The sequence below is a fragment of the Geotrypetes seraphini genome, chromosome 2 (assembly GCF_902459505.1).
Source record: "Geotrypetes seraphini chromosome 2, aGeoSer1.1, whole genome shotgun sequence".
In the NCBI taxonomy this organism is placed as follows: Eukaryota; Metazoa; Chordata; class Amphibia; order Gymnophiona; family Dermophiidae; genus Geotrypetes; species Geotrypetes seraphini.
In genome coordinates this window covers 80,850,263-80,876,192 of record NC_047085.1, presented here as the reverse complement: position 1 = coordinate 80,876,192, position 25,930 = coordinate 80,850,263, and the positions used below count along the sequence as shown (strand labels likewise).

At 42.0% G+C, this 25,930-nt stretch overlaps 1 protein-coding gene across 7 annotated transcripts in view; it reads left to right on the top strand.

Moving 5' to 3' along the window:
* The window catches only part of NECAB1 (N-terminal EF-hand calcium binding protein 1), a 319,716-nt gene that overhangs the window by 190,366 nt on the left and 103,420 nt on the right, over window positions 1-25,930 (top strand). For all 7 annotated transcript variants that reach the window (XR_004538301.1, XR_004538300.1, XR_004538299.1 and 4 more), the window contains 2 exons: window positions 9,663-9,688; window positions 21,601-21,698. Coding sequence is in view for 1 of the 7 variants with exons in the window: in XM_033933237.1 (XP_033789128.1) it covers window positions 9,663-9,688; window positions 21,601-21,698 (124 nt within the window). In the remaining 6 variants the exon portion in view is untranslated. The remainder of the gene's footprint in view (window positions 1-9,662; window positions 9,689-21,600; window positions 21,699-25,930) is intronic.

Here is a 25,930-nt window from a genome sequence, read left to right as displayed (position 1 = left end):
CCTTTACACTGCACATTTCACATAAAATTTTTCCTTTCTGTTCTTCTCTCATGGTATCCAAAGAAGACACTGCAGAACTGATGTACTTGATGCAGGAGCTTTATTTTAGTCATTAAAACATTGTTTTTAAAGTGGTCCATGTTTCGATTAGCACATCTTCCTCAGGGGGCCAAAGTGTTCCTTTTATGATGAACCATGTGAAGCACAACAATATCCGAAAGATGCTGAAGCTTATTAAACAAATGATGAAACCTCAGTTTGAAGCACCCTTTGAAGGTTTCATCCGTTGTTTAATAAGCTTCTCTTTCTTTGCTCCCTATCTATATAACCATTTCTTTTGAGGTATTAAAATGCACCCCCATCTCTCTTTTGCAGAGCCAGGTCAAAACTTCCTTTCTCTTCCCTGTAGCACTCACAAAACCATCCCTATGTCATTACTAGTCTTATCTAGCCATCATTACTTAACTATCCAAAACATTGCTCAGCTATAGGCAGCTATGCTTTCATGAGGCACTCTGTGTGTGTACTGTATAACTATAACAGAATGCTGTCTTTAAGGTCTAGATTCCAAGCAATGTACTTAACCGAAATACCGGATGTTAATCATTCAAAGATGTCTTTGTTTCATTGCTTTAATCATCTTAAGTGTTCATAACAACTGTGTTTAAATAATTCATAAAAATCACTTAAATTCCTTAACAGACACATTTTACCATGCATTAGCGATAATCTCACCTTTCATTGCCAGTCTGGAGTATTCCCTACAGATTGCAGGTAGGTACAATAACCATTGAGGATTACTGAATAAAAAATATGTGCTAAACATTTTTCCCATTGGCCCACAAAATACATTTTATTACAGACTGAACAGAAGTATTTGTTTAGCACATTTGCTTTTTCCTCATCACTCTCCACATAGTGGTTCATGCTTTCTTTCTGTCTCATAATTGCATTTTTTTCTCTTCCTCCTTTCACTGATATACCTGAAAAAAAATTTACCTTCCTTTTTTATATTTCTAGCCATTTGCTCTTCCACTTGCACTTTCACCAGACTTATCTCTCTCTTTAGGGAGTGCTAAAGGAGGACAAAGCCATCACCGACAAATTGAACACATTTTTTGTGTCTGTATTTACCGAAGAGGATATACACAACATACCGGAACCCATCAGGCTATATGCTGGAAATGAAGATGGGAAACTGACAGGGTTGACGGTCAGTCTAGAAGAGGTATGCAGGCAGATTGATAGGCTTAAGAATGATAAATCCCCGGGACCAGATAGCATTCATCTGAAAGGGACTATAAATGAACTGCTTCAACTAATAGCCAATCTGTTGATCAAATCGGGAAAGATTCCGGAAGACTGGAAGGTGGCGAATGTTACGCCAATCTTCAAAAAAGGTTCGAGGGGAGATCCGGGAAACTACAGACCGGTGAGTCTGACCTAGGTACCAGGAAAGATGGTAGAGGCACTGATAAAGGACCGCATCATTTATCATCTTGACAGACACAATCTGATGAGGACCAGCCAGCACGGCTTCAGCAAAGGCAGATCGTGTTTGATGAACTTGCTGAATTTCTTTGAGGGAGTAAACTGGCAGATAGACAAAGGTGACCCAGTTGACATTGTATATCTGGATTTTCAGAAGGCGTTTGACAAGGTTCCGCATGAACGACTTCTTTGGAAAATTGCGAGCCATGGAATCAAGGGTGAAATATGTGGATTAAAAACTGGCTGAAAGATAGGAAACAGAGAGTGGGGGTAAATGGACAATACTCAAACTGGAAGAGCGTCACCAGTGGGGTGCCGCAGGGCTTGGTGCTTGGACCCGTGCTCTTCAACATCTTTATAGATGATCTGGATCTTGGTACGATGAGTGAGGTGATTAAATTTGCAGATGATACAAAGTTATTCAGAGTAGCGAAGACGCAGGGAGATTGCGAAGATCTGCAATGTGACATAATCAAGCTCGAGAAATGGGCACCGACATGGCAAATGAGGTTCAACGTGGATAAGTGTAAAGTGAAGCAAAACAATAGGTAATAAGTGGTAACATCTAGAGCAGCGTCTCTCAAACTGTATGCTGCGGCACAGTGGTGTATCCAGAAGAGATTCCAGAATTTTACTTTATTTTAAAAAATTCAGTTCACAAGTATACACTAGAATAGATGATATGTAGGACGCGTAAGCAAGAGTTGGTCAATGTTATGAGGGTCTGCGTAAGTAAGGATACAACCACCCAGACAAGCATCATTCTTTGACGTGATTGGTCCTTGAAAACTAACGGCAACTAATTTTATTTTTATTTTTTATGCAGTAGTTGTCTTAACTTGAGCAACAAAGCAATCAAGGCTTTGCTACCATTTGGATCTTCTTATCTTTGCGAACTTGGACTTTAAGCTCTGACAGAAATTAAATCGATAAAAAGAGAACAACTGCAAATGGTGGATGATAAAATGTGTGTTTGCTTGTCAACTATCGAGCCACATTTTGAGTTAATTTGCACATAACATAAAAGCAATTTCTAGACCACATAATCGTTAAGTTCTATGCGGTTAACAAAAGATTAAGGGCTCCTTTTACAAAGGTGCGCTAGCGTTTTTAGCGCACGCACATGATTAGCAAAAAAGAAACGGTAGTGGCTAGCATGCACTAAAACCGCTAGCATACCTTTGTAAAAGAAGCCCTAAATAATAAAGCTACAAATGGATGATTAGCAATTCTATTCTATCTGCTTTAATTTCACCATTGTTACGATTACCCATACATAACTTAAAGAACTTTAAATAAATCTCAAATTTACGTGTTTTTGTTTTTTTTTTGTTGGGGGTGGTGGTATGTCTTTGCACTTCCTGGAGGGTGGTCTCAAAAAATGTCACCTCACTCCAGAGGAGTCTTAAGCCCTGGCTCTGGATGGGAAGTTTTTCTTTTTGGACAGAACAACACAACTGATCAAAACTAAAACTCAAATTTAGGTCTATCCCACATAAATACACCTGGACTTTAGAATGACAGCAGGATCTGTCCAACAAGGAGGATTCTAGTGTAACTGAACCATTTACATCTAATTGGGACTTTGTACCTAAGTTTGGAGTGTTGAAGAGAAACTGTTACTGTTCAAGTGTATTGCCTCTTCTTTGTTCCAAGGAGAAATAAAGATTTGAGTTACTCAGAAACTTACTTGTATGGTCTAACATCATTGGGAGAGCAAGTGGAAGTCTGGTGCATGTTTGCTGTGGAGTCCAACCATGGAAGTTGGCTACTGCTCTGGTCCTCAACATTTAAAATAACTTTATGTGCTCTCTGCCAGTATCTGGGAGATGCAAGGGGTTACAAACCTTCTAGGAAAGGATGAGCAGAGAAAATATTCACATCCAGTGCCAATCATATAAGGGAGATCTTTTGGTGTTAGACTGGATCTTATTTAAGGCATGGTATCCATTCGAAAGCAAATGTTGAACAAGGTGCATGGATTACATCTTGGTATGGAAAAAAGGGTTCAAACACGCATATCCACAAAAAAATGCAAAGTAAGACTTTTGCTTCAATAGAATCTGTAGCATTTTTGCCATGATGTTCCATTTCTAGTTCTCTTGCTACTAGCGATTTAATTTTACTTGCATCTTAGTGGGGCATCACTGGTAATTTGTACACCAAGATAGCTACAGTCAATCATGTAGCCTGCCATGGAATGGACCACCACTCTGAATACATTGTGCATATTGAGGAGTAAATCTACTGGACACCTATAAGCTGCCTATTCTATAAAAGAAAGTAGGTGCCTACTTTCCTTTATAGAACTAGCATAACAGGTGAAATTAGATTTTTGCTTATTAGCAATTTTATTATTTATAGTTGATAGATTTTGTCTGTTCTTTGCATTAGAATGATTGGTGTTTGTAACTAGATTTGAATTGTAAATTTGTACTATTATTTGTTTGTTTATTTATAATCCGCCTTTATCAAAGTGGAGCATAGTGTGACACACACAAGAAAATTACAGACAATATAAAAAACATCCTAAACAGGTCCTTTTACTAAGGTGTGCTAACCGATTTTGCACACGCTAAAGATTAACATGCGCTAAATGCTAACGCACCCATAAAATATAATGGACATATTAGCACTTAGCGTGTGCTAAATCGGTTAGCACGCCTTAGTAAAAGAGCCCCAAAATTTCACATTACATAGACCAAATCCATAAAATCAACATCACTTATTGCTTTTGTGCTAGCAGTATATCAAATGAAATAAATCCAATCCAATCCACCTATAATGAAGGCAAGAGCACTTAATGCCACCCATAAACCTGATATAAGTGCCCATGCATAAATACCAGAAATTCATATGTAACTTTTAGTATTCAATACGTTTCACATGCAAGTGTGCACCCTGCCCATTCCCTACCCAGACTATGCCAATGCATATGCCTAACTGACAATATGCGCAATGCCAGATGTGTACATTTACAAAATAGCTCTTAGGCAGAATGTTGGCATTTAGTCATATATGTGCAAACATATGCATATATGTATATTTATTTAGATTTCTGTCCCGTCCTCCTGTGAGCTCAGAATGGGTTTCAAAAGAATATTCACAGTAGATTACAGTAGATACATTTAGTCAAAATATATTAGACATACATGGCGCATTACAGTTATATTAGGAGTTCATGGTACATTACATAGGGCAGCCATGGAGATATGCGTAGCCGTGGTAACGTAGGACAAAACAGGACGCGGAGAGATGAACATAGCAGTCACAGGAGGTGTTTCCTGCTGGAAGAAGAGAAGAAGGGTACTGCGTACTAGAGGTAGTGCCATTATTCTAATCATTTACATGTATAATCAGAGTGTAACTGTTAGCATATGTTTTATAGAATTACCCCCAGAGTACGGTAGAGTGCCTGCAGTGAGAAACTGTTTAAAAAACATGAGACAAGTTTCCTTTTTTTTTTCTATGATGTGTTTTTGCCAAGAAGCAGAACTTTACTAGGCTATCAGAATGAGCACAAACAGAGATTTACTGTAACACTCTGACAGTTGCATAACGCACTTAGAAGGGTACTGTTGACAGTTGGCAAAATTATTTCTAGTGGCAGCACAGGAAGACGGGCTGCATTGAATAGAAGTAAATTGTTAAATCTCTTCATCTGAGCCTGCTTGCGCATGCCAGAGCTTTTCCAAACACATCCATCATTCTTTTTCCACTCAGTGTATCAGTAGGTCAGCGGGTGATTAACCAAAAACTATTTCAATTCCCAAGTGCATCAGAAATCATCAATTATCATCAATATCAACACCATGGCAAGAAAAATCTCAGCTAAGCATAGAGAATAAATATTAGTTTAGATTAGGTAAAGATAGATCTTGAAATTCATACGGTAATAGTCTGCGCATTCCAGTTCCCAATTTTATAATTAATATCAAGATTAGATTACTGTAATTTCCTTTTAAAGGGTCTGCATTCCATAATTTGGAAATTGAGTGGCAGGAAGAACTAGCACTGGTGAGCTTTAAGAGGACAGAGATCCAGCTAATGTGTGGTGAATTTTTCAATCTCAAACTAGTTATCTAAGTTTACCACAAGTGAGACAGTGAGTTTTTCCTGCTATTCCTATATGTGGGCATGGGACCCTAAGGTGGTTATATTACGCATAGAATCACTATTTTTGCTTTAGACATCTGAAAATTGGCATTTATATGTCCATATTACATGTACAGCCAAATCTCAATTTTACAAAGGCAAAATATGGACATCTAATACTGCAGTTGTCAACTATTCAAGCCTGAGATCCTGAAGGATATTGTTTCTTGTCAGAGTCACCTAACATTCCTTAGCAACTTAACTCTGAATAAAGTATTGATTTGTTTCAATGCTGTAGGACAGTGTTTCTCAATATGCGGTACGCGTACCCCAGGGGGTATGCAGGCCACCTGTTGGGGGTATGCAGGCTGGCTGCCGCCCAGGATTTCTCCCTGCCTGCTCCCCACTGAAACCACCGCCGATTCCACCCTGCCACCCGATATGCTACATCCACCACCATCCCAGTCCGCTACCGCCCCCGCCATGCTCCATCCAATCATCCCCCACCACTGCTGCAACTCTAGGCAAGGAAGAACCAAGCGCCATGCAGCGATTGCATGCTGCCAACCCACAAGCCTTCCCCCCGACATCAATTCTGACGGAGAGAAGGTTCTGGGTCAGCCAAGCAGCGATTGGCTGGCCCGGAACCTTCTCTCCGATGTCAGAATTGACAGGGGGAAGACTTGTGGACCAGCGGCGTGCAATTGCTGCATGTGCCAGGCCCTTCCTTGCTCAGAGTTGCGGCAGAAGCGGGGGATGATTGGATGGAACATGGCAGGTGGCGGGATGTGGCGGTGGACTGGGGGGTAAATGTAGCATGTCAGGTGGCAGGGAGGAATCGTCAGTGGCTTCAGTGGGGGGCAGGCAGGCTTCAGTGCGTGTTGGGTTCTGGGGAGGGAGGAAGGGGGTGGGACAAAGGGTGAAAGGCAGGGAGGGGGAGCGGGCATGAACTCGGGACACAGAAGGATGGGAGGGGGCATGAACATGGGATACAAGGGATGGAGGAAGGGGGCACTAACTTGGGACATAGGAGGGAGGGAGGGAATAGAAAGGGACAATTGTTGGGCCTGAGTGTGTGAATGAGAAGAAAAGAAATGGTGCACATGGGGAAAGGAAGAGGAAATTTGGGCAGAGAAAGAGGAGTAAGATAGAGATGCATGGGGAATAGAAGGATGACAGGGAGAAATGTTGGTTGTGATGGTGGAGAGGGAACGGAGGGATAGACTGAAAAGGATGCAAGGGGGAGGAATGTTGGGTATAGTGATGAAGGGAGAGATATGGCATGGTGATGGAGAGGAGTGATAGAAGGAGAAATGGGCATGGGGCTGGTGGGCAGTGTGAAAAATCCTGCACATGATTTGGGGAATGAAAGAAGAAGAAAAGTTGGACTTATGGGAGGACAGAGAGAGATGGTTGAGGAATGGAATGAGGTTTGGAGGAGAGGAAGAAATATTGGATGCACAGTCAGAGGGAAGTACAACTAGAGACTCATGAAATCACCAGACAACAAAGGTAGAAAAAATGATTTTATTTTCAATTTAGTGATCAAAATGTGTCAGTTTTGAGAATTTATATCTGCTGTCTATTTTTTGCACTATATTTGTCTATTTTTCTATAGTTGTTACTGAGGTGACATTGCATATTTTAATCAAAAACCAAAACAAAACCTGCAGACCATGTGCAAGATGTAGGCACTGTTTATTACAATATTAATGCAGTATAGTAAATATACCACCTTATTACCAACCAGTGGACCCAACACGGTCCGTGTTTCGCACAACACCTTCCTCAGGGGTCCTAATAAACATAAATGATACAATAGTATTAAATATATGATTTGACAACATATGTGCCAATGGTGTTGAAGTGATGGTGTAATTGTAACAAATAAAATAAGGATGTGAATATAAAACAAAATTACAAAATTGCAAGGAAGAAAAAATGAAGTGATATTAAAATGTGATAACCATGTGAACTAAAATCATATCGATTCCGTTGGATTTTCTTTTCGATTGCATATTTTAATGTCATCTGCCTTGACCTCTTTGAAAAAACCATGAATATAAATGATAATTAACATTTTCTCTGCTTAAAGTGTGTTTTGTGGTTTTATAATTTTGTTAAAAGGGGATTTACTACTTATATGGCTGAAAAAGTTAACCCTCTGTTCTACAAAGCCACGCAGCAACAGCCCCGAAGCCCTTTAAATCTCTATGGGCTTCGGGGCCGTTACCGTGCGGCTTTGTAGAAGAGAGGGTAAGTTATTTTTCTAAATTATTTACAATATTTAACATATTTAACATATTCAAGATATTTTAGATATGAATTAAAATGATACTATAAAATCTTTTAAATTACTCCGCTCGTGGCTTACTGGGAGAAATGAGGAATTACACCCTAGTGAGTTATGCTACTCTGAGAGTTATCTGATATCCCACAAGCACGAATAGAACATTTCTTGCAGCGTGACTGAAATTGATTGTTGTGATATTTAGCTTTAAAACGTTTATATTTATTTAAAAGATGGCACAGATCCTTCCAGTCAGCCATCTAATTAAAGATGCCCAATCTCTCCTGCTGCTGGGGGGGGGGGTGTTCGCTTGTCAGCAGAAGAGAGTGGGCATCTCTCCCACTGCAGGGGGGTTACTTAGCAGCGGGAGAGAGTGAGCATTTTTCCCGCTGCTGGGGGAGGGGAGTCACTTGGTAGCGGGAAAGCGTTGTATTTCTCCCGCTGCAGGGGGGTGTTGTATGCCAGCAGGAGAGAATGGGCATCTCTCCTGCTGCATGGGGGGGGGAGGGGGTTTGCTTGGCAGCGGGAGAGAGTTGGCATCTCTCTCGCTGTTGTGTTTTTGTTTTTGTGTTTTTTCTGCGCATGTGTCCATCACTATCACCAGCGATAGGCATATGCAAATTTAGCGAGTCTTTGCTACTCTCCTCCAACCTCATTTACATGAGATTTTTGGAGAATGACTCGCTCTTTTTAATTTGCTACCAGAACGGCTAAGATAGCAACCCGTCTTTTTAAGTATCTAGGCCTTTTGAGCAGCATATGGACCACACTGGACAAGCTAAATGACTCCTACATTTATGGCATCTCTCCTTCTTTATTTTATTGATTAATGGACAATTCAGTGGAATCTCAGCTTCGCTGACTTTCCAGTAAAAATAGACTCTCTGTACTGATATGATTGTAAACAGCAACAGCACATGTCACAATTTTTGAATATAAAAAAATTGTTATGGAGAAAAAATGATGTAGCAGTGGACATGGTTTTTGACTCTGGGGTGCGCTGAAAGTGGTACCGCAGGGTATACCGTTATTATTGATTGGATTCTTCTACTGAGTTCTCGTGACAGCCATTCAGCTAGTGGCTCAGCATGGGGCAGGAGAATGGAAAGACCGCTCCTGCTCCTGCCCACCCCTCAACCACAAGGGATTTCAAAGGTATGTGGGGGAGGCAGGAGGGAGTTAAAAGTCATCACAGTCGGCAAGGACAGGAGGCAGGAGGGATCCCTTCTGTCCCAGGCCACCGGGGATTTCAAAGATACACGGGAAAGGCCTGCATGGCAATCAGGAGGGATGGACAGTGTATAGTTTACTTCGTTTTATATTTGGATTGGCCTATATTTGAATATCTACGGTATACCCATTTCACTCCACTCAGTATTTTATAGAACCTCTATCATATCTCCCCTGAGATGGCATGGGTTAAAGTTAAGAGGAGTATTTCTAATGAAATACTTTTTTTTTACAGAAAAGATGGCAGATGTGTGGAACAGCCTTCTGGTGGAGATAAAGACTGGGTCTGAATTCAGGAAAGCATGGGGCCAGCATATGGGATCTCTTTGGGAAATGAGGAAATAGTGGCTAGGAAGACTGGATGGTCCATTTAGCCTTTATCTACCATCATGCTTCTATGTTTCTATGACAATATGATTTGGGCGATTTTTATAATATGTACAAGTCAGGAAGTAGTTTTGTTTGGTACTGGTCATAATGAAGTCATATAGAATAGGGGAGAGATCTAATTGCTCAGTTGCAAGCTAATCATATTTCTACCTTCTTATTTTTTCAGCAACCTGGACACTGAAGAATTATATGGTAAGTTACTTTTTATGAGAGCCAGGTATATTATACCTTATTTCAAGAATTTGTCAGTGGATCAGAAATGCAAATGAACACCCCTTCTGACAAACCAAACTGGAATCCTAGAAATTGCCAGATAATTGCCAGGTCCACTATAAATGCGCCTGTTTAGCTTTCAAAATCCTACACGGTATCCTTCCTCCCTTTATCCCTCTTTCTTGGAATTCATCAAACTCTAATACCACCAGATCCTCCCACAAATTAAAACTATCCTTCCCCTCGCTAAAAGGCATTTCCCACACAGGAAAGCTAAGGACCTCCCTCCACTTCAAAATCACTGAGCTCTGGAACAACCTTACCTCCCCTCTTCGGAACTTGAGCTCTCTCCAAGTTTTCCGCAAACATCTGAAAACCTGGCTTTTCTCAAAAAATGCAAGCCTGTCCCCAACTTAGGAATCAAGAAAATCTTGGCACCCCCAAGTCCTCTAATATTCTTCACACCTCTACCTCTAACCCTCTGTTGTAGTTCCTTCCTATTTCTTCTACTGTAAACCGCGCTGAGCTCTACGAATGTGGAGATGATGCGGTATACAAACCTAAGGATTAGATTAGATTAGATTAGATCTTCTTCTTGTAATACGTTTTTTGTAATTCTTTTGTAATCCGCCTTGAAACGCAAGGCAATGGCGGAATAGAAATCTCTAATGTAATGTAATCCTGAATGCAAGTGATGGGCATTAGGAAACTATGGGCTCCTTTTATCAAGCCGCACTAGCATGGTTAGCGCACGCGACGTTTCATCACACGCTAACCCCCGCGCTGACCTAAAAACTACCACCTGCTCAAGAGGAGGCGGTAGCGGCTAGCATGGCCGGCGGTTTAACGCACGCTATTACGTGCGTTAAACCGCTAGCGCGGCTTGATAAAAGGAGCCCTATGTTTAATCTTATTTAATCACATCAAGTTAATTTTGCTCTCCCTTGTCCAAATAAACAAATAGAATAAATAAGTAAATAACTAGCTGGAATAGAAGGCCAAATTTTCCCTTTTACACTAATTTTTCAAATATAGTTAGTTCTGTCATTTCTTTCTACTCAGAGGCTTGACCCTGTTCCAAGAACAGTTTGAACAGAACGAATAGTAACTCTGAAACTTTTCGTATCCCTAGGGCTTTCTATGGCACATAAATGAAAATAAAAGGTTGTTCAAGAGTGTCCTATGAGGAACTGTGTCAAAGGCTTTGCTGAAATCTAAGTAAATTACATCTAGCATATGTACTTGGTCCAATTCTCTGGTCACCCAATCAAAAAATTTAATCAGATTTATTTGGCATGATTTATCTTTAGTAAAGAAAAAAAGATCTCTACATATATTTCGAATATCATGAATATAAGATGATTCACATACATTCAGAATTGTGTAATCTGATCAAGAGCAGAAGCTCCTATAGCCAAACCCACCACCCAATCACTGTGTATGGAATAGTGACAAACAATAAAGAGTTGCTATATAGTGATTATTCAATAAAAATTTTGTCATTCAAAAAAGCTATAATAATAAATATAACTTAGCTTTTGGGATGTAAACGGGTCCCGACATGGGCCACGTTTTGAGAATCTTTTTCAAGGAACCCAAAAGTAAAGGCAAATTAGATATTGAATTGCCAATCAAGTGATATAGAGGTGCGCTGTAAAAGACCATAAAAAGCCAGTGTCAAAAACTTTCATTGAAGCATAAAAGCTCATAATAAAAATACCAGTCCAAATAAATTAAAGGCAACAAAGGAGAGGGTACCTTTCATATGCGACCTTTCTGTGGTGAAAGACTTCCGTTCATGCTCTGCTCTTTCCTTGTTGTAATGGTCGAAAAATGCTGACCCAAATTTAAAAGGTATGGACGTAGGTGATGATGTCATCCCGCATGCGTGAGGGAAAATGTGCATATCAGCTGTATTCAAAGAAGCTATCAGAGGACATGGCTGTAGAAAACGGGTGTTACAAAAAAGCCTGCAACTCAAGTTCACTATTGAGACCCGCAGGGGACAGAGTTTGTAATTTAAAAATGTAGCGCTGTTCCCAAGCCCACAAGAGACGTGTCATATCTGCACCTCTGGATTGCTTGGGGACATCCAGAATGGAAAAACAAAGGTCATTTACAGCATGCTTCTTGTCCATCCAGTGCTGCACCAATTGGTCATCTGTTTTGCCTGTCTAATTTTTCTCAGATGTTCTGCAATCCTTAGTTTAATGCTCCGCGTTGTCTGCCTGATGTAATGTAGGGAGCAAGAGCAACGGATAATGTAAACAAACCCCTGGGTATCACAATTAGAGGACATACACTCAGCCTTCTTCTTGACCCAACTAGGTATTAAAAGTTGGGCTAAGGGGATGCTTTACTGGCAGAACTTACAGTGGCTACATGGTGTGTCGCCACTGTGTTGAACAGAGACCTCCGGGAATTTAAATTGTGATTTAACAAGTTGTTGCTTCAGGTTAGGTCCCTTAGAAAATGTAAACCTGGGTGGATTCTGAAAAACAGTATGATACTGCATTATGCTCCAATGTTTTTTGATAATGCGTTTCATGTTAAAAGCATACTGGGAATGGGGAAGAACACAGACAATTGATGTATCATGTTCACGCTGCTGGGTCTGTAGAAGCACTGATCTATTGGCGCTTGATGTGCGTTTGTAAGCTTTCTTGATGATAGGGCCAGGATAGCCTCTGTCTGAAAACCTAGTAGTCATGTCTTGAGCTTTGTCGATGGTCTTTTATAGCACACCTCTATATCATTTGATTGGCAATTCAATAACTCATTTGCCTTTACTTTTGGGTTCCTTGAAAAAAAATAATGTGCAATTAGTTTTGCACCTATCAGCAATTTAGGGGATTACATCTAGACTGAGATCATCATCTATTTCAATGCATTGGACATCTTGAAACGTGGCCCACGTCGGGATCTGTTCCTGACCCAGCCCATCACTTTGGGACCCATCCCAAGGGCACTCAGTTTATTTATCAGACGTCTGTGTAGAACACTGTCAAAGGCTTTGCTAAAATCTAAATACACAACATCTAGCACAAATCCTCTATCCAATTCTCTGGTCACCCAGTCAAAGAAATTGATCAGATTTGTCTCACAAGACCTACCTCTAGTGAATCCATGTTGCCTCCAGTCCTGTCCATAGGATTCCAGAAACTTGACCATTTTCTGTCCTTGAAGCCTTCTCTGCTGATTTTATGAGCACAGCACATGATGGTTTTCACATTTCTATTCGTGTTTTTTTGCAACACCTTCATGGGGTTAACATATGGTTCCAGAAAAAAAGGAGGACAGATTGAAATATCTGGGTTTTACTTCTATTGCTTTCAATGGAAGTAAAACCTGGATGTCTCAATCCATCCTCCTTTTTCCAATGTCATATGGTAAACCCTACACCTTCAAATCGCTCAAAGTTTGTCACACAGTTTGACCAAATTTTTTTCCAATAATTGTTCAAAGTAGCCTAGCCTGTGTGATGCTATTCCAGGCTATGCCAACATAGTCTATTACATTGCATATTGTCACTGTCTTCCACTAAGCAAACAAGGTGGTTTCCTGGTCAGCATCTAATCTAATCTTCTATTTGTGAGTCACACAAACTTGAACAAGCTCTAGGCGACTGATAAGAAAAGCAGGAGGGGAAGGGTAGGAGGGATGGACAAGAAAGGGGAGAGGAGGAAGGAGGGGATGGCAGATAACATTAGTCAAAGAGGTGAGTTTTCAGTTTTTTTGGAAGGAGGTGTAGTTGGTCTCTTTCCTGATTATTTCTGGGAGGTCGTTCCAGGTTTTTACTCCCAGGTATGTTTGCATGGAGCTTCACAGGCCTTGCTGTACAGCTTCCACATGTAGTGGCTCTTGAAAACCCTTTATTATTCTCTGATCAAGGGGCTGGAAGAGGGATGTTGTGTTAGGAGGCATGACGAGAACTTCAGTGTCAAGGTGTGCATTTTTCATGTCTTACCGACAGTGTACTGGTGCATTACCCAAAATCAGCAGTACCTTAAATGCAAATGTTTGCTCTGAATACCTGCATGGAGAGATTTCCTACTCAGCCTTTTCCTTCCATCTCTGAGGAAGGCCAAGGAACAACCACCAGATACAAACTGAAGTTTAAAACATCAAGGCCTTAATGGGAGATCTTAATGGTCTGTTAACTGGCAAAGTCCAAACTCAGATCAGAAATACATTAGCAAATCTATAATGGTTTAGTTAATCATGTGCAATTAGTTTTGCACCTGTCAGCAATTTAGGGGATTACATATAGACTGAGATCATCATCTATTTCAATGTATTGGACATCTTATAATATGTGATGTGTTCCCTGTTCTAGGACTTAGGTCTTAGGTCAGTAAACATGGCACTTCCTTTATTCTGTCACAGGAACTGGCAGGGACAAACATCTATTTTAAACCTTTAAGTAACATTTGCCAATAATATTAAAATATTATTTTTTACTATAACCCTTAAAGCATTTTCTCTTTCAGCTTCATCTTTTATTCATCAATATTGGTGCCTTTCTCCTTTTCTTCAGGTATCCCAGGCAAAGGGTGTCTCACATATTGGGTTATAAGATCCTCTTCCACCCCCTCCCCTCTCTTATCCTGCTTAATACTATTATTCCCATCACAAGGATTTTATGATGGAAATAATGTTCAACGTCTGAAATTAAACAGTTGTTGAACCAATCCCAGAATAACGCGGATATCATCCAAGCTTTGCAGTGCCATCTCCAGTGGATTGGCATGCAGTTCAGATTCTTTCCTTTAAGTACACAAGGATTTTTAGTTCTGTAGACCAGTGTTTTTCAACCTTTTTTGGGCAAAGGCACACTTGTTTCATGAAAAAAATCACGAGGCACACCACCATTAGAAAATGTTAAAAAATTTAACTCTCTGCCTATATTGACTATATATAAAGTAATTCTCTTGAATAGGAATCAAATAAACACAAAGAAAGTATTTTATAATTACTTTATTACGAAATAAAAATTATAAAATACTTTATTCAGTGCGAAACCTGGGCCTGTTTGGCTGAACACAAAGCTGATATTCTGGCTGGAATCGAAGAAAGACACACACGTAGCTCTTCGTCAACAGCTCTCAGTCTCTCTCTGTATTTGGTTTTTATAGCATACAAAAATAGACAAATATACCCTCCATCCTTTTTATTAAACCACAATAGCAGTTTTTAGCGCAGGGAGCTGCGCTGAATGTCCAGCGCTGCTCTTGATGCTCATAGGCTCCCTGCGCTAAAAACCACTATTGCGATTTAGTAAAAGGTGACCATATTGTAAAATATAGACAGCAGATATAAATTCAGAACTGTGCATAGTAAGTGAAGGGAAGTTTTCATCTCTGGGAATTTACCCAGTTAACTATTAAGTTATTTGGGCAAATTCCTTTGAAAACTGTGGTAATACTGCCTCCACTTTGCTAAATTTAAAATAAAATCATTTTTCCTACCTTGTCTGGTGATTTCTGGTTGCACTTTCTTCTTCTGACTGTGCATCCAATCTTTCTTCCCTTCTATCAGCCTGTATGCTTTCTCTCCTCCACACCTCATTCCCTCCCCCAACTTTTTCTTCCTCTCTCCCTGACCTTTCTTTCTTTTTTTCTGTTTCTCTTCTTTCCTTCTGTTTCCCTGCCTGCCCCCTTTCTTTCTTTCTCCCTGCCGTTCCCCAAGCCACTGCCACTGCCGCTGCCATCGGGGAACAGGACCCACCAATGGATAACAGGCCCCAAAGCCGACGCCGACGCATGCTCTCCCTGACGTCAATTCTACAATCGGAGAGGAAGTTCCGCCCAGCCAGGCAGCGATTGGCTGGCCCGAACTTCCTCTCCGACTGCAGAATTGACGTCGGGGAGAGGAAGACTGATAGGTCCGATAGATTAGATCGCCAAGACAAAGTGAGTCCTGGGTGATCGACTCACTTTGCCTTGGCGAGCTACTGGCGCCCCTGCCTCGGGCCCCCTGTCAGCTCCGGGCCCGGCGGCCCTGCGGCACACCAGGCAACATCTCGCGGCACACTAGTGTGCCGCGGAACAGCGGTTGAAAAACACTGCTGTAGACAATAAGAGGCTTGCATTTGAAATCACCCTTGGCACCCTTGAAATCCGATGGTGCGATCTTTAAATGCCTTGAATCCTGGGGTTTTTGCTGCTATTTTAATTATATATGTCCATTTCCCAGTCTGCTTTTAAAACAAGCCAGACTCATTGACATTGAAGACCTGCTGTGGCACATACCCCTTTTCTTCAATTACACTTAACAGGTGTTTTAAATTCCTCAGCAGCTTTGTTTTCAGCTGAACCTGCCTCCCCAGAAAGGTTTACATTTTATAGTGCATATTGCTTTTTAAAATGCGCTAGCCAACCTGAATTCGCAGAAAAGGGTTTCATATTTTCCTGCCCCTGGGTGACATGTTTGTAAATCTCTCTGGCTTTCATCCTGACAACAATGCTGTTCAGTGTGGGTTTTTTTCCTCATTTACCATTCCAGGTAAGGAGGCAGGGTGGATGGTATGGGAGGAGCTGAGTGGCAGAGGCAGGAGGAAGTGGGCATCCTTCCTGCCAAGGATCTTAGCAGGGGGGTGTTGTCCAGGGGGACCGCAATCTTCGTAGGGCAGGGATCTCAAAGTCCCTCCTTGAGGGCCGCAATCCAGTCGGGTTTTCAGGATTTCCCCAATGAATATGCATGAGATCTATGTGCATGCACTGCTTTCAATGCATATTCATTGGGGAAATCCTGAAAACCCGACTAGATTCCGGCCCTCAAGGAGGGACTTTGAGATCCCTGTCGTAGGGGGTTCCAGGGGTGTCAGGTCAAAACCGCGGAAGACAAAGGCGCGCGCCGACAACTGAGCGTAGCGTGGAGGTGCGCGCCTAAGAAAATAACTGTTTTATGGGGCTCTGACAGGGGTGTGTGGGGGGAACCCCACACTTTACTTTATACAGATTGTGCTGCGTTGTGGGGGTGTTGTGGGGGGTTTGGGGGGTTGTAACCCCCACATTTTACTGAAAACTTCACTTTTTCCCTAAAAACAGGGAAAAAGTTAAGTTTACAGTATAATGATGGGGGTTACAACCCCCCAAACCACCCACAACGCCGCCGCAATCTGTATTAAGTAAAGTGGGGGGCTCCCCAACAAAACCCCCCGTGGGAGCCCCTAAAAACTGTCATTTTCTTCGACGTGCACCTCCGTCTTGCGCTCAGTTGTCGGTGCGCACCTTTGTCTTCCGCGGTTTTGTCTATGAACCGGTTCCAGGTGGCACAATCCTCATGGGAGAGGGTTCAGGAGTGTGGATAAGTCCAGGTGGTGCGACATGGGGGTATCAGGAGTGTGGATGGGTCCTGGTGGCTGAAGCAGAAGGGAGTGGACAGTCCTCTTGCTTCTTTTTATTTTTGTTCTGATGCATCGTTAGGGAGGGGGGGGCAATAAAAAAAATTTTTGATGGGAACATCGACAACCCAATTGTTCATAAAGCTTGGGTAAGTTCAATTCAGCAGCACAGTATCTGTATTAAACATTTCTTCTGGGGTCTCATGGGGGTCTTCACCTTCATTCTCATGAAGGTCTTCCTCCTTTTCTCCCTTAGTTACTAAACCAGTCAAACAGGTTTAGCGACGATTTGTTAGCCGGTCGGAGAGTCCGCCCCAAAGTCTTCTCTCTTCTTTTTGATGAACCTTCTAGACTCCCTCTTTCTCTTCTCTGTTGCAAATGTTTATTTTGACTTTCTCCCCAAGAGTAATGACCACTTTAGGATTCCCCCCCTCTGTGTTAGTGCCCTGACGGGAGATCAAGTTAACCAAAAAGCCTTGAATTCACTCCTTACTCCCCTTTTATACTTCACCTCCTCCCTTACAGGCAAAGGGACCTCTAACTAGTAGTGTAGCTAGGGAGGTTGGCACTCGGAGCAGTGGTGCGACACCTCACCCTCACTCTTCCATGCCACTTGAGTGCTTATGACTAAGAAGTGACATCAGAAGGGAGTCAAGGCCAGCGTGAGCAGCAAGTAGAAGATGCTGCTTGTGATGGAAAACTTTTAAAGAGGTACATGGGGGATGGAGAGGAGGAGAGGTCCGGCGTCCCCTGAAAAGACAGCACCCAGGGCACCCTTATTACACCACTTCCTACAACTCCACCCACTGTCCTTTACTATACACACACTCCCTAAAAAAATCCCACACCCTCCACTCTGTAGCAGAGGCATTTTTCAGAGGGGTCACATAATAATAATAATAACAACCAAGCAACTTCTGAAATAAGAATGTCTAATTAAAATTATTTTTCCTTTTGTCTACAACGTGGATTCTGTTTTATCAATTTGAAGATCACCTGTGTAATTGGTAGACCCCCTATGGATTAACAGTGTGCTTTGAGATCAGAGAACTAGAAATTAATGCTGGGACTTACAGTTAACATGTGAGCAAAATACGCTTTTCTGAATATTCAGAATCCTCTGAAGTAAGTATGGATAGCTCTAGGTCAAATAGATGCTGGCACTGTCATGTTGAAATTGGGACATTAGATCATCTTTTATTCTTTTGTCCATTCATCTTAACATTCTGGAAATCAATCTGGCCCCAAATAAATAGGATGTTAGAAAATCCGGTAGCCTTGACATATGATACCATATTATTTGGAACAACTATGAGAGCAAAAAGTCAAATATCATCAAGTAATAACAAACTTCTTTTTATTTTAACTGGAATAGCAATACAACAAATCACATTCAATTGGAAAAAACATGACAGATTAAATTATACATTCTGGTGGAATTCTGTATGTCATATATACAAAATGGAGCTCACTATAGCAACACAAAAAGGACATGTAGATAAATTTCAAAAAATATGGAGACCATTAACTGAATATTGTAAAGAATGATTAATTTTCCCATGTATAGAATTTGATTAGAAGAAAAAAAGATCATATCTCTAAATATTATATAATATATTAATACTAGATTTATAATATGAAATATGGATAAAATAACATTTAAAAATTTTATTAATGTATTACTGAATAGAAGGGAGGGGGGAGGGGATGGGATATTATTATATTAACTAAGAATTATATAAATTTAGTTTTCTGAAATATTAGTATGAATTTATATTGTTGATGTAACATATGAAAATGAATAAAGATTTCTCATTCAATATTGATAGGGAGGGAGAGAGGGAGGGGAGATTATTATATTCAATAATAATTATATTAATTTAGATTTCTTACATAATATTATAACTTTATAAAATATTGATTTTCTAAAGAAATTTTAAATTTGATATTAATCTGTAAGTTAATCAAGTGTGATTATTCAAGTTTATAATGAATTTATTTGAAACACTTGTTGTAACATAAGAAAATGAATAAAGATTTATAAAACATGAAAAAAAAAAACATGAAGTAAGTATGGAATTCTTGATTCCTTTGCTGCTTTGCATAGAACAATCCTGGCTGGGAAACTGCATAAATAAAACCAGACAGACCTACAACGCATTCCGAAAATCTATCAAAACCACTCTGTTTGACAAATTCATCACCTAAACAAACCAATCCGCGCTTACTACGCTTTTTCCCCCCTACAAACCCGAAGCAATCTTCAGGCAATTCCTACCCCTCTCACTTTCCCTCCCCCTTTTAACCCCTCTTACATTTCCCTCCCTACAACCCTTTTCTTCTGTAACATTCCCCTCATGCATTTGTAATTCGCTGAATGTCCAGCCTTCTTTTGATGTGAACTGCCTAGAAGTCGACTGACTATGGCGGTATAGAAAAATAAAGTTGTTATTATTATTATTATTAGAAAGCTTTATCCCCCCTCAGAAATGTAACAGGATTACTATTCATGCTGTAACCCAGTGCACGACACACTGGTGATTTCAACTGGCAGGAGCGCTTCTCTGGGAGCTAGAATCTAATTTTGCTGCTGGCTTTAACCTCACCAATTATTAATGACTTAAAGGCAGCCTTATTCATGATTAAAAACCGCTGCAAATCCACCCACAAAATGCCAGAATCAGTCTTTCCCTTCAAAACACCTGAGAAATAATAAGTATAATACAGGGAATTAAGAGGAGGCTGAGTGTCTCTGCTTGTCTCATGGTAACAGCGCGAAAGCTTTTTGTAAAGATTCTTCAAAATATCATTTTCATGCCCTGGGTTTTGTTTCTTGGTCTCCTTTCCTTTTCATTCAAATATATCAGGGCTCCCTTTTATTAAGCTATGTTAACATTTTGCAGTTAATTGTGGAGCTGCAAAACTATATTAACTGATGGTGGTTTTCCCAGCATTTTCCCTTACAGTTAGCACAAAGTCAGTACACTTAATGCACCATAACTCCATTACAGCTAACAAAAATGTACTTCATACCACCTACTGAAGAGGCATAAACAGCTCCCTGTTATCTGCCAGATCAACAGTTAATTGTTAACCTCTGCCCTTTGCCCCATGGGAGGAACCAAGGGGATCTGGCCAATTGGAATCTTAGGCCAGAATGCTCTGGGAGATGGATCTAAAATTCTGATTTTCCCAGATGCCTAAGGCCCCTCCTACAGGGGGGGCTTTAAGTGCCTGGGCCAATCAAGCCCTTAGACCCCTCCTCAGTGCATCCCATGATGCACTGGGAAGGGGCAGGCCCACCCTTTTAGTGGAGGTGAGCCTCCCAGCCGGACACAAGCAGGAGCTGTCCGGCCGGCCATCGATTCAAGATTAGGGGAATCAGGGAAGCCTGGGGGTGGGGGGGCCTGGGTGCAGTTAGGGGGGCAGTCCTGGTTGAGGTGGGGGGTGAACTTTCATGGGGTGGGGGTGTTGGCAGGAAGGATTGGGCATCCCTCCTGCTGGCAATGTATGGGGGGTCAGCAGGAGGCACCGGGCATCCATCCTGTCTCCGATCATGGGGGGGTACATGGGGTGTCAGCAGGAGGGACTGGGCATCCCTCCTGCTGCAATCATTCAGGGAAGGTGGGGGTGGGGTTCCATCAGGAGAGATTAGGCATCTCTCCTGCCGCAATCGTTGGCAGGGGGTCCGGAAGGAGAGATTGGGGTGGGTTCGGGGGTGCTGGGCAGGAGGGACTGGGCATCCCTCCTGCCTTGATCATTCGGGGGGAGGGGTGTTTCATGGTGGGTGTCAGCAGGAGGGACTGGGCATCCTTCCTGCTGCAATCGTTTGGGGGGTTCACGGTGGGTGTCGTCAGAAGGAACTGGGCATCCCTCCTGCTGTGATCGTTCACGGTGGTGGGGTTCCAGCCAGCGATGTACGGGGGGACGGGACGGGTAGCTGCTACTGCAGCCGCTACACTTATCGCAGCTGCGGCTGCTTAGAATATTTACAAAATGCTGGTCTACATTGTACACGTCTACCGCTGGCCTAGGGAGACATGTACAGCCGCCTAAGTCTGCCTAAGGCTACTTCCGGACCAAGCCTAGCCTTAGGTGAGCTTAGGTGGGCTTGCACGCCTCCCTAGGCTACCGGAGGCGTCTACAATGTAGGCGGCTTCATCAGGAGGGCTTTTTAGAAGATGTGCGTCCCAATTGGCTAGTTAGGTACTAGTTGGCCGCCTATAATTGGGACGCTGTTTATAGAATCCAGGCCTGTGTCTAAGTGCTTTGAAAATGAGCCTTATGGCATTCTCTGAAAAGTTAGATTCCAAATATTCCTTCTTTAGCACAAAATAAAGAAGTCTGATTCTTAAAGAGGAACTTCCCTGGTTGTGCTTAAGAGAAAGCCTTTCCATGATTAGGCCTATAGTCAGCCCACCATTAAAAAGTTCACTTATCTCATATTCCTTTATCTGTTTACGCTCTATGAGTCTTGATCTTGTCTTCAATTTTATAGTTGTTCTTCATTAACATGTCTCATGTCTCTTATGAAATCTAATTTCAGAATATTTTTCCCAGCACTTGGGAGAGTATGAAAATGTGCTGGCTGCTTTAGAAGACCTAAATATCTCTATACTGAAGGCAATGGGCAAAACAAAAAAAGTAGGTAAAAGTTATTTCTTCACTTTAGTACTTGTACTTCCAACATACTGTACGGCATATCCAGATATAAAAGTAGAAACCTGATGTTTAAAATTAATCTCCCAGAATTTCCTCTTGTCCCTCATTCTTCTCAAAGTTTCCATTTAAAAAAATGACATTCAGATATTTATCCCCATTAGTAAAAAGATTTTGATATTGTAACATGAAACATAAGATTGTTTTCCTAAAGACAAAGAATTAGAGAGTTGCACAGGTATGAGGCCGACAGCAATCCCATGGAACCCATGGGGATCCTGTGGGGTTCTCCCTGTGGTCATGGGGATACTGAGGGGTTCCTCCTGGATCTGTTGGGGGGTTTCCCTCAGGGTCATGGGGATCCCACAGGGATGGAGACACCTCGAGGGGCTCCCAAGTGTTACCTCACTAGCACCTCCTTTTTCCTGCCCTCCAGCCATACTCGCTTCTCCACAAAGCCACATGCAGTGGTGTTCCCTGCATGTTACATGCAGCCAACTCAGAAGTCTTCCCTATGACATCATAGGAAAAACTTCCAGATCAGCCATATGCAGCCTGCAGGAACCACCGCCTGTGGCCCTGCAAAGAAGCGATTAAGGCAGAATGGAGGTGGCCCACCTGGAGGCTCTAGTTGGTTTACACTCGGGAGAGGGGGGTACAAGTACTTGGGCCACAGAATGGAGGGAGCAAGCAAGCAAGCACGTTGGAACATGGAAGGGAGAGAGAGGGAACATGAACTTGGGACAGACGAAGGAGCGCATTAGGACTTGGGAGGGGCACGAACTTCGGGCAAAAGCTGGAAGGAAGAAGAGAAGGGGGGCAAGAACTTGGGACACAGAAAGGAGGCAGTGAGTGCATTTGGACACAGAAGGGAGAGAGGCAGGGGCTACAAACTTAGGACATAGTATGGAGGGAGGGAGGGAAAGAGATGCTGAGGTGGGAAGGGAATAGAAAGGGAGAATTGTTGGTATAGGTGTGTAAGTGAGAGGGAAAGAGATGGTGCACATGGGGAAAAAAAGAAAAAGGAGAATTGTTGGACATAGGAAGGGAGAGGAGTGAGGTAGAGATGCATGAGAAAGAGAAAGATGAGAGGGAGAAATATTGGATATGGTGGTGGAGAGAGAACAGTGGGACAGATTGAAAGGGATGCAAGATGGATGAATGTTGGAATGGTGGTGGAGGGAATGGAGGGAGAGATGTGACATGGTGTTGGAGAGGGGTGAGAGAAGGAGAAATGTTGGGCATGGAGCTGGTGGGCAGGGACGAAAGATGCTGCACGTGGTCTAGGGGATGAGAGAGGGAGAAATGTTGGATGTGGTAGTAGAGGGGGTGGGAGAAATGTACCCTGGATCTTTCTCTGTCTCTCTCACTCTCTCTCTCTCCCCATGCCTTTTGCAGCAAAGGAGGGAATGAGAGAAAGAGAAATTGTGGATGGTGTGAGAGAGAGGAAGATATGTTGCATATAGGGGTAGAGGAGAGAGGAAGAAATACTGTGCAGGAGAGGGAAGGGGGGAAAAGGGAGAATGATCCAGGATAGAAGGGAAGGAGGGAAGAGAGAAATACTGGAACATGGTAGGAGGAACCAATGAACAACAACCACTTGAAGAAGAATTTGCAGAAGTCAGGAAAGTGGAAAAAAAGAGAAACTGGAACCAACTTGATGGAAAAATAAATCTCCAGACAACAAAGGTAAAAAATAGGAATTTATTGATTGAAATATGTTAGCTATGGGAAATGTGTATAGCAGATTTCTCTGTATTGTGTTCAACAGAAAAGGAAATGCATTTCTGGTTTTATTTCTCCAATGTTGAACTACTTGCTGAATGCTGACCCTTGCTGTGGCTGGTGGGGATCCCCAAGCACCGCCTGCTGAGGACTGCCTCCAAAGGTTGCCAGAGCTCCCCTCCACCAAGTGTAGCAGTCACTGGCAGCATCCTTGAGCCACTGAGGTGCCAGCATCTGTGACTCAGGGACGCTTCTTCTGCCTGTCAAGCTTGGCAAAAGCGACCCTCGGCCACCTTCAGAGAAAGTCCTCAGCTGACAGCTTGAGGTTCCTCATCAGCTGGAGTATTTATATTTTATATTTACAATAGAGGCTCTGGCAGAGATCCATTTACAAAGCATGCATTCTTCCCAATTAATATTTCCAAATGAATAAAATGTCTTTATTTGAAAATGGGTCTCTACCAGAGCCTTTAATTCAATAGCATAATTAAATGAAACAACTACATTTGAAGTTTATGGGGGTGAGTGGAGATGGAAGAGATTACCGTACTTGTGGGGATAAGCAGAAATGGATTTGATTTCTAGCGGGGATGAGCGGGGACAGATGGGGACAGGTTTGAGTTCTGCTCCCACACAACTCTTTACAAAGAATCTGACTGGATGCAAGTAAGCTTTTTATGTAATGTAGGGAAAATAGAGACTTTGTGGGTTAGCTGCTTTGATTTACTGGTGGGGATTGCTAATACAGATATTCAAGGAAACTGCCCTGACTATATATAAAGTGAAAAGGTTGGGAGTGATTACTGACAACTCTTTGTCAATGGAAAAACAGGTGAAAATAGCCTCTAAGAAAATTTGTTTTAAACTAACCTCCACCCTCTCACCGTTCTCTATTTCTGTGGATAACACTATCCTCCTCCCTGTCTCATCAGCTCGCAACCTTGTGGTGATCTTTGAGTCCTCTCTCTCCTTCTCTGCTCAGATCCAATAAACCGCCAAATCCTGTCACTTCCTCCTCTATAATGTTACCAAAATCTGTCCTCTTCTTTCTGAACACACTACCAAAACCCTTGCCCACGCTCTCATCACCTCACGCTTAGACTACTGCAACGTACTTCTCTCAGGCCTCCCGCGCACCCATCTCTCACCTCTTCAATCCATTCAAAATTCTGCTGCATAACTCATATTCCATGAGAGCCGCTATTCTCACATTACCCCTCTTCTTAAGTCACTTCATTGGCTCCCCGTCCATTTCCGAATACAGTTTAAACTCTTCTTGCTGACTTTAAAGTGCATTCACTCTGAAGCCCCCCAATATATATCCTCACTTATCTCCCCCGTGATCTCCGTTCATCGGGCAAGCCCCTCTTATCTGTACCCTTCTCTTCCACTGCCAACTCCAGTCTCTGTCCCTTCTTTCTTGTGGCACTGTATGCCTGGAACAGGCTGCCTGAATTAATACTTCGTGCTCCATCCCTAGCAGTATTCAAATCCAAGCTAAAACCCACTTTTTTGAAACTGCTTTCAACTCTTAACTCCCAGTCACTGCTGTCAGATCCTATACCCACTGTATCACTTCCTCTACCATTAGCTCCCCCAACCCTGAAATGTCCGGTCTAAATTAGATTGTAAGCACTTCTGAGCAGGGCCTTTCTATTGTATGTTAAAATGTACAGCACTGTGTACGCCTTTCAACGCTATAGAAATAATAAATAGTAGTAGGTGCATTTTTGAGGCCACAGGGTTTTTTTGTACTGTGATACAATCTAGTCTGAGAACAAAAAAATAAAACAGCTAAAGAATCCAGAATTTAGTGATCAAAATAGTAATACAGAGTTCTTGTGTGGGTTAAGGGTTACCACTGATGTGTACTAGAGCTGCTCGATTCAAATCGATTCATTGATTCAGTTTGGCAGAATCAATTCAAATCAATTTGTTTCATTAAAGAACCAGACATAACAATTCAGCGATTCTGAAGTGCTGCCCGCAACCCCTTTCCTGCTTTCCTTCTGCTGCGGTCTGCCCCCCATGATGCAAGTTCCTATTTCCACATGGTTGGACATAGCTAATGTGACCATTTATTTTTTTCATCGAAACGGGACATCTATTAATTGTCAGTCCTGCCCCCAATCCAGCCACAATTTCTTCCATTCATTTTTCATGTACCCATAATATCTTATTAATTCATAATGGTAACCATAAAATTAAACCCCCCCCCCCCACAAAGCACACTATACACAGAGAAAATGTTAATTATCATTTATATTTGGGGGGATTTCAAAGATGTCAAGGCAGATGACTTTAAAATATGCAATTTCACCTCAATAACTATAGAAAAATAGACAAATACAGTGCAAAATATAGACTGCAGATATAAATTCTCAAAACTGACACATTTTGATCACTAAATTGAAAATAAAATCATTTTTCCTACCTTTGCTGTCTGGTGATTTCATGAGTCTCTGGTTGTGTTTCCTTCTGACTGTGCATCC